Here is a 9,041-nt window from a genome sequence, read left to right as displayed (position 1 = left end):
TAGGTCCAGGCACTGTGAGGACCCTGGCGGTGGAGGAAGATGCTCCCTGGCTGTGGAGGAAGCCAGACCTGCATGGGGGAGCTCTGGGTGCTACATGGGCTCAAGGAGGGGTGGAGGGACCTTCCCAGGACAACCCCTGAACGGCTTGGACAAGATGCTCAGATGGACTGAAGGAAGGGCTTGTGGGATGGGGGAGCTGGGGGTGGTGGGGAAGGCGCTGACCCACCCAGTGTGGGAGGGGTAGAGGGAAAGCCCTCAGGGGCCAGGTTCGGGACCCCGTAGGCAGGGTTAGAGGGCTTGGACTTGATCCTGACAGGTGATGGGGAGACACATTGCTACTTATGTGCACAGTGGCGAGATCCCTGAAGAAAACACCATCCCCCACCCCCACCTCCCATATAGTAAACCAGGTGGTGCTCCCAGGGGGGTGATGGGAAATCCTACTTAGTACCCTGAGGCGAGGGGTTCCATGCCCTCCATGTGTGCAACTACTCCGGGCCCAGGGAAACATCGGGCCCCAAGCGGTAACCCCTGACCGGTCGGGGTTTCCCAGTTCACATTATGACCGAATGGTCTTGCCAGCCAGCCAACTGGAGACACCCTGACCTGTTTACCCTGATCCTTCACTCTCAGAATTAATCACAACTTGTCAAAGGGGGTGGCCTGCAGTGGGGTGGACAGCTCTGTCAATGCCACTGTGTGTCTAGCATCTCCTAGGGTCGGGTGCGGGGAAGGGAGGTGTAGGATGAAACCCTAGAAGCCTCAGGCAGTTGTGATCCGATGGGCTGGATACTGAAGACCACCCCTGCCTTGACCTCAGTTTTCAGTATCTTCATCTGTAAAACGGGAACAACGTGCCTTCCTCCTAGCCCCAAAGGGGCTGCAGTGAAGATTGGCTGAGATAGCTGTTTGCAAGCTGAGCTCAATGAAAGTTCATTGTGTCTCCCTCAGTCCTATCCCAGTGTCGTCCCACTGCGAAGGAAGGTGGGGGGCAGCTTAACTTCAAGGGCACTTCGAGGATAGCCAGGTGGCTGTCAAGCCAGCTGTCCAGCACAGATCGGGATCTTGACAGAAGGGTTGACTGGGAGGGGCGGTTGCTGGTTTGGGCTTTGTTAGGTTGCATTTTTGTTTGTTGTCCTTTCCTTTCCCTGGGGCAGCACCCCTTCCAGCAAGCTCCATGCCTTCCTCTGGAACACTCCGAGAGCCCAGCCTCTGCTGGTGCCCGAGCTTAAGCCAGGCCAGCTAAGGGGATCCTGGATTCACACTGCCTCACAGTCACTCAGATTGTTAGCAGAAGACAAAAATTGCAAGGGGAGGGCTTCATTTGGTTCTTACACATCCTCCAAATCCAGCAGACACCTTGGAAGCCACAGTTAGCTTCTAGAAACCCATTTTACCAATGAGAACCTGAGGTGGAAAAAGGACAACTGGAGATCTCTAAGTCTCTGAGCCCACACTCCCTGCCTCCGCACACCTCCAGGCCCTCTGCTGGCAGGATCTTGGACAACTGCCCACAGCGTTTCCCCCGTCTGTAAAATGGAAGTCATACCTTCCTCCTATGGCCAGTGAGAGACTAAATTAAATTAAAGACTAAATTCAGGTGTCAAGACACCTGAAACTCCCGGCACAATTTAAGTTGCTTTTAAGTGGTCACAGTTGTCATTAGATGGAAGTCAACACCCCAATCATTGTAAAGGTGCCCATATACCCCAAGATCTAGATTACAGACCTCACAGTTTATTATATACGGCGAATAAACACACCTTTGCCCACATTTACATGTATTTTACGGACCATGTTTCACACCAGTCCGCATGCACATCTGCACGTGTGTGCATTCGGAAGTATTTACCAAGCACCTGCCAACTGCCAGGACCCATCCTCCACACCCAGCGTGAACTGTCCTGGACCAGTCCCGGGAGCCGCGGTTCTCACCAGCCGCGCTGACCCTGGACAATTCCTGGAGCTGTTTTGTGAGAAAGACACGCCATTTGTTTGCAGAGTTCTGACTTCTGAGAGGTCATGTAGCACACGTTTGGTACTCAAACGCTGTCACTCACGACCAGGAGCGATGGCTGTAATGCCTTTTCCTTTGCTTTGCTTTCCGGTGCCGGGATCCTTTGCCTCCCGCCGCCACCCCTGGTCAGCTCTGCGCAAGAACGTCTTTCTGTTTGGCAGCCAGGCCGAGACGCAGCCCGAATGTGAGCAGGAACTCGGATGAAGGGAAGGGAGAGAATCAGAAAGAAGGCCCGGGAGGGACCCGGGAAGCAGTGGGAGGTCTGCGCCCTGGAGCCCCGCGAGAGCCCGCCGGTTTGGCACCGGCTCCTCCAGGGCCGCCCGGCGGTCCAACAAAGGCCGGCCCCGACACGCACCCGGTCTTTTGTGAGAGAGAAACACAAAGAGAAGGGAAAAACACGGAGAAGGCCAACAGCACCAGGACGCGGGAGCCAACCAGGAACTCCCGGAGCCGGGGCCCATTAGCCTCGGCAAGTGAGCACTCCATTTCCGAGGAAGGGGCCCCAGCTGCGTGCGCGCGCTGGTGGGAACCGCAGTGCCTGGGACCCGCCCAGGTTGTCTGTCCGGGGCGCCGGGCGCAGGACCCGGACAAGTGATGGGGACGCCTCCAGGACGCACCAGGGCAAGCTCGGGCCCTGGGATCTAATTTCTAGTTATTCCTGGGAGGGGGTGGGGAGGCATAGGAGACACAGCGAGAGGTACTCGGCATCCGATTGACACCAGGGCTAAGGGAGCCCAGGGGCGACACAAACTTCCCCGACCTCCCAAGCTACCCTGTGGAAGGGAGGATGTTGAGGGAAGGCTGCCGGGTGAAGAAGGGGCCAGCAGCAGCACAGAGCTTCGGACTTCGCCTTCCAGGCTCTAGACTCGCGCAGTGCCAAGACGGGCCCCTCGACTTTCACCCCGATTCGCAACTCCAGCCACTGGACCGAGCGTGCAAAGAACCTCAGACCGCTTGCTCTCACCGCCGCAAGTCGGTCGCAGGATAGACACGAGTGGGCAGCAACAAAAAAGGAAACCGGGTTCCGGGACACGTGCCGGCGGCTGGGCTAACCTCAGCGGCTGCAACCAAGGCGCGCGCACGTTGCGCCTGCTGGTGTTTATTAGCTACACTGGCAGGCGCACAACTCCACGCCCCGACTGGCGGCCCCACAGCGCGCACCTCCACACATGTCCTCGCTGCTGTTGGCGGGGCAGGCCCGAAGGAGGCATCTTCAAATGCGCGAGCCCTTTCTGATCCCCACCCCCGCTCCCTGCGTCGTCCGAGTGGCAGATTCTACTAATTGAACGGTTATGGGTCATCCTTGTAACCGTTGGACGGCATAACACCACGCTTCAGTTCTTCGTGTTTTAAATACATATTTAACGGATGGCTGCAGAGCCAGCTGGGAAACACGCGGATTGAAAAATAATGTTCCAGAAGGCACGAGACTGGGGCGAAGACGAGAGCAGGCTGGGCTTCTAGCTTAGACCGCAGAGGGAGACATATCCCAGAACTAGGGGCAATAACGTGGGTTTCTTTTTATATTTGCTTATTTTGTAACTTTGCTACTTGAAGTCCAATTATTTACTGTGCTTATTTGCTTGTTTTTAAAACCGTACTTGCGCAGTAAAAGTTTCCCAACAACGGAAGTAACACGACGTTCCTCACGCTCCCTAGGAGACTGTAGGTGTGTACCCGCTCGCGCGCTCACAGTGTCAAGTGCTAGCTATCCGAGATCTGCAGAAACAAATTTTCTGAATTCGAAATGTATAGATGTTAGAAATTCAGCTCGGGGAACAGGTTAGGGATTAGGGGAGACAGGCTGCTGCCCGTACTATAAGGAACCGCCAACGCCAGCGTCTGTAGTCCAAGCAGGGCGGCGCTGTAAACGCTTAGCAATTTTTTCTGTAGGCTTGCTGCAGACAGTCTCTGGGTTTTCCCATTTGTAAAATGGGTGAATGCATTCGTACCTCAGCTACTTCAGTGAGGTGCTTCTCCAGTTTGGGCTTAATTCCTCATCGTCAAGAGTTTTCAGGTTTTAGAGCCAGCTTGCAATCAGCAAAACATGTCCCAACGCAGTCGCGAGTGGTTCGATCTCGCTGTCTGGCCCACAGCGTGGAGAAGCCTTGCCCAGGCCTGAAACTTCTCTTTGCAGTTCCAGAAAGCAGGCGACTGGGGCAGAAGGCTCTTTGCTAACCTTTTACAGCGTAGCTCTGCTCGGACTACAGATGCCAACCTTGCCTCTGCCCCAAGACGTGTGGCGATCACAAAGATGACACTGAAAATACTATCATCCGGCTCCGCTGCTAACAAATAGAGGGGTGTTTAACTACAAGCACGACTCTGCCCTGGTGCTAGCGTGGCTACCGTGCGGAAATAACTCGTTCCTGTACCCACACCATCCTCAACCTAAGGAGAGTTGTGAATTCTTTCAAAACACTCTTCTGAAGTCCGTCCCCTCCCTCCTTGTCCGCCCTCTGCCCCTCAAGGCCCTGCCCCCAGCTGGGGGCGCTACCGGCTGCCCGCGGAGCTGCAGTCACAGCCACCTCCTAGACGCGCGAGGAGAGCACCAAGAAAGTGGGGACTTTGTGCCTGGGCATCGTTTACATTTGGAGCGCCAAATGCCCACGTGTTGATGAAGCCAGTGAGATGGGAACAGGAGGCGGGAAACCAGAGAGAGGAAGAGCTAGGGAGGAGACCCCAGCCCCGGATCCTGGGTCGCCAGGGTTTTCCACGTGCATCCCAAAAGGAGCGGCTGCGTGGGGCATCACGTTAGTTTGTTAGACTCTGCAGGGTCCCCAAACCATCCCGTCCCTCAGCCTTACTGTATGGTGGCCGTATTTTTTACAGAAATCTGACTACGTTCCCTTTCTCCCTCGGTCCCAAGAGCGCTCAGCCCTCTCTCCATCCCCCTTGAGCCCGCCCCTCTCCTCCCCCTGGCCTCCTCGGGTCCCTCCTCTAGTCCCTCCCTAAGAATCTCCCGGCCACGGGCGCCCATTGGTTGTGCGCCGGGAGGAGGCGTGTGCCCGGCCTGGCCAGTTTCATTGAGCGGAATTAGCCCGGATGACATCAGCTTCCCAGCCCCCCGGCGGGCCCAGCTCATTGGCGCGGCAGCCCCTCCAGGACACGCACATTGTTCCCCGCCCCCGCCCCGGCCACCGCTGCCGCCGTCTCCGCTGCCACCGGGCTATAAAAACCGGCCGAGCCCCAAAAGGTGCGGATGCTTATTATAGACCTACGCGACACCAGTGCCCGGAGCCAGGTTCTCCGCTGAGGCTTCTCGGAGCGAGCTCCTCGAATCGCATCCACAGTAAGTGTCCCCGCCCCCCAGCAGCCCCAGTCTAGATCCCAAGGACAGACGCTCCTCAACTCCGCTGTGACCCAGAATGCTCCGATACAGGGGATCTGGATCCCTCCTCTGCGAGCCATTTCTCCAGAGCGACTTTGCTGCTCTGTCCTCCCCACACTCACCGCTGCATGCCCCTCTCCAAAAGCGAGAAGTCGGAGCGACAACAGCTCTTTCTGCCCAAGCCCAAGTCAGCTGGTGAGCTCCCCGTGGTCTCCAGACGCAGCACATGGACTCTGGGCCCCGCGCCGGCGCTGGGTGCTTGTGCGTGTGCGTGTGTTTGCTGCGTGGTGTCGATGGAGATAAGGTGGACCCGTCTGGGGAACAAAATCATTAGTTCTCTATTTAGATCTCCACCGTTCCCAAAGAAAGGCCCTCACTTCCCACTCGTTTATTCCAGCCCAGGAGACTCAGCTTTCCCACTCCTAACTGAAAACACGAAGCCTGTAGAATGCCACCCACATCCCGAGGGTCACCAACGCTCCCTGAAATAACCTGTTGCATGAGAGCGGAGGGGAGATAAAGAGAGCTTAATTATAGGTACCCGCGTACAGCTAAAAAGAAGGCTAGAGATAGTAGCGAGGGGGACGAGGAACCACGGGCCACCTGTGCTGGGACCCCGCGCTTCGGTACTGCGGCGCGGGCGGGAGCAGCTTTTCTGTCTCACTCACTGACTCTCTCTCTCTCTCATTCTCTCTCTTTTCTCCTCCCCTCCTGGAAGTTTCGGGTCCTAGGGAAGGAGGACCCTGCGAAAGCTGCGACGACTATCCTCCCCCGGGGCCATGGACTCGGACGCCAGCCTGGTGTCCAGCCGCCCGTCGTCGCCAGAGCCCGATGACCTTTTTCTGCCGGCCCGGAGTAAGGGCAGTAGCGGCAGCGCCTTCACTGGGGGCACAGTGTCCTCATCCACCCCGAGCGACTGCCCGCCGGAGCTGAGCGTTGAGCTGCGCAGCGCTATGGGCTCTGCGGGCGCGCATCCTGGTGACAAGCTAGGAGGCAGTGGCTTCAAGTCATCCTCGTCCAGCACCTCGTCGTCCACGTCGTCGGCGGCCGCGTCGTCCACCAAGAAGGACAAGAAGCAAATGACAGAGCCAGAGCTGCAGCAGCTGCGTCTCAAGATCAACAGCCGCGAGCGCAAGCGCATGCACGACCTCAACATCGCCATGGACGGCCTGCGCGAGGTCATGCCTTACGCGCACGGCCCTTCGGTGCGCAAGCTTTCCAAGATCGCCACGCTGCTCCTGGCGCGCAACTACATCCTCATGCTCACCAACTCGCTGGAGGAGATGAAGCGACTGGTGAGCGAGATCTACGGGGGCCACCACGCTGGCTTCCACCCGTCGGCCTGTGGGGGCCTGGCGCACTCCGGGCCCCTGCCCGCAGCCACCGCGCACCCGGCAGCAGCGGCGCACGCAGCACATCACCCGGCGGTGCACCACCCCATCCTGCCGCCCGCTGCCGCAGCGGCTGCTGCAGCCGCTGCCGCTGCGGCGGTGTCCAGCGCCTCTCTGCCCGGTTCGGGGCTGCCGTCGGTCGGCTCCATCCGTCCACCGCACGGCCTACTCAAGTCTCCGTCTGCTGCCGCAGCCGCCCCGCTGGGGGGCGGGGGTGGCGGCAGTGGGGGCAGCGGGGGTTTCCAACACTGGGGCGGCATGCCCTGCCCCTGCAGCATGTGCCAGGTGCCGCCGCCGCACCACCACGTGTCGGCCATGGGCGCCGGCAGCCTGCCGCGCCTCACCTCCGACGCCAAGTGAGCCGACCGGCGCCGGCGCGTTCTGGCGACAGGGGAGCCCGGGGCCGCGGGGAAGCGAGGACTGGCCTGCGCTGGGCTCGGGAGCTCTGTCGCGAGGAGGGGCGCAGGACCACGGACTGGGGGTGGGGGATGGTGGGGACTCCAGCATCTGCGAACCCAAGCAACGGGGTCGCGCACAGAGCAGTGAGGAGTGAGGGGATGTTCGCTCCGGGACCTGATCGAACCCTCTCTGGCTTTAACCTGCGCTGGTCCAGTAGACACCGTTTTATGAAAAGGTACCGCTGTGTGCATTCCTCACTAGAACTCATCCGACCCCCGACCCCCACCTCCGGAAAAAGATTCTAAAAACGTGTTTCCCTGAGAGCATGGCCCGACTTCCAGACTCGGCCTGGGCAGCACTTGGTGGGGGAGGGGGTGTTGTGGGAGGGGGACACGTTGGGGACTTGCTCCCCTTCCTGCTTTCTTGGCCTGGGGGAGACTCCGGGTGGCCGCACTGCAGAAGCAACCGCCCGACCGCGCCCTCCAGGGTCGCCCCTGGCCCAAGGCCAGGGAACACAAGTTAGTTGGAAGCCGGCATTCGGTATCAGAAGCGCTTATGGTCATATCCAAGCTCCATATCTGGGTCAATCCACACCCTCTAAGAACTGTGGCGCTCCTCCCCGTCTCTCGTTGATTTGGGAGAACATGGTTTTCTAATAAATCTGTGGATGTTCCTTCTTCAACAGTATGAGCAAAAGTTTATAGACATTCAGAGTAGAACCACTTGTGGATTGGAATAACCCAAAACTGCTGATTTCAGGGGCGGGTGCATTTTAGTTATTATTTTAAAATAGAAACTATCCCACCGACTCATCTTTCCTTCTCTAAGCACAAAGTGATTTGGTTATTTGGGTACATAAGAATGTAACAGAATTAAGACGCAGTTGCTGTGAAAACAATTTGGGTTATTTGGAGGTTCTGTCGGCTTTTTAAATTTTTCTTTTTTGGATGTGTAAATATATCAATGATGAGGTAAGTGCGCGATGCTAAGCTGTTTGTTCACAGTGACTGCCAGCCCCACCGGAGTCTAAGCCGGCTTTCCACTATTTTGGTTTATTTTTGCTACGTTTAACACAAATGGTAAACTCCTCCACGTGCTTCCTGCGTCCGTGCAAGCCGCCTCCGCGCTGCCTGCGTTGCAAACTGGGCTTTGTAGCGTCTGCCGTGTAACACCCTTCCTCTGATCGCACCGCCCCTCGCAGAGAGTGTATCATCTGTTTTATTTTTGTAAAAACAAAGTGCTAAATAATATTTATTACTTGTTTGGTTGCAAAAACGAAATAAATGAGTGTTGAGATTTTAAATAAAATTTAAAGTAAATTCGGGCGACTTCCATCCGCGTGCCACCCAGTAAAGGGGTTCAGGACGCGATACCTTGGGGCCGGATTTGGGGATCGTTGCCCCAGTTTGGCACTAGAGACACACATGCATTGTCTTTCAAACATGTTCCGAGCAAATCCTCCGGGTGTTTTTCACAACTTGCTTGTCCTTATTTCTATTTTCTGACGCCTAACCCGGAACTGCCTTTCCTTTCAATTGAGTATTGAGTTCCTTTATAAGCGGATATTTCCTTCCCGGGGCATTGGACTTTGGGACTTGCAGGGTGAGGGCTGCGCCTTTGGCTGGGGGTCTGGGCTCTCAGGAGTCGTCTACTGCTCGTTTTTTATTTCCTTTCTGCTCAGAGGTGTCTCCCGCCACCACACTCCCCTTACGGGTTTCCTTGGCTTCAGCTGCTGACCTGGGTTCTGCGGAGCCGTGGCGTTCCCGGCAAAGCGCTTGGGGAGTGCTTGGTGCAGAATTCACTAGCGCTTCCATTCCTTTTCAGCCATCTCCACTACCCTCCCCCAGCGGCCACCTCCGCCTTGAAATGCAAAGGATCAGGTGCTCCGCATCGCCTGGAGCAG

General features: G+C 57.2%; 1 protein-coding gene across 1 annotated transcript; it reads left to right on the top strand.

Moving 5' to 3' along the window:
* The first annotated feature begins 206 nt into the window (after window positions 1–206).
* Window positions 207–8,453, top strand: OLIG2 (oligodendrocyte transcription factor 2). The gene is made up of 2 exons (XM_023190597.3): window positions 207–5,309; window positions 6,067–8,453. Exon 2 carries the CDS (start codon window positions 6,128–6,130, stop codon window positions 7,097–7,099), a length of 972 nt encoding a protein of 323 aa, XP_023046365.1. The 5' UTR covers window positions 207–5,309; window positions 6,067–6,127; the 3' UTR covers window positions 7,100–8,453.
* The last annotated feature ends 588 nt before the right edge of the window (window positions 8,454–9,041 follow it).

The sequence above is a fragment of the Piliocolobus tephrosceles genome, chromosome 19, assembly GCF_002776525.5.
Source record: "Piliocolobus tephrosceles isolate RC106 chromosome 19, ASM277652v3, whole genome shotgun sequence".
NCBI classification, from domain to species: Eukaryota; Metazoa; Chordata; class Mammalia; order Primates; family Cercopithecidae; genus Piliocolobus; species Piliocolobus tephrosceles.
This window is presented reverse-complemented; position numbering and strand designations above follow the sequence as displayed.

Bases quoted from the DNA above. Each gene is read 5' to 3' on its own strand.
- OLIG2 (XM_023190597.3), top strand. From the start codon at position 6,128: ATGGACTCGGACGCCAGCCTGGTGTCCAGCCGCCCGTCGTCGCCAGAG.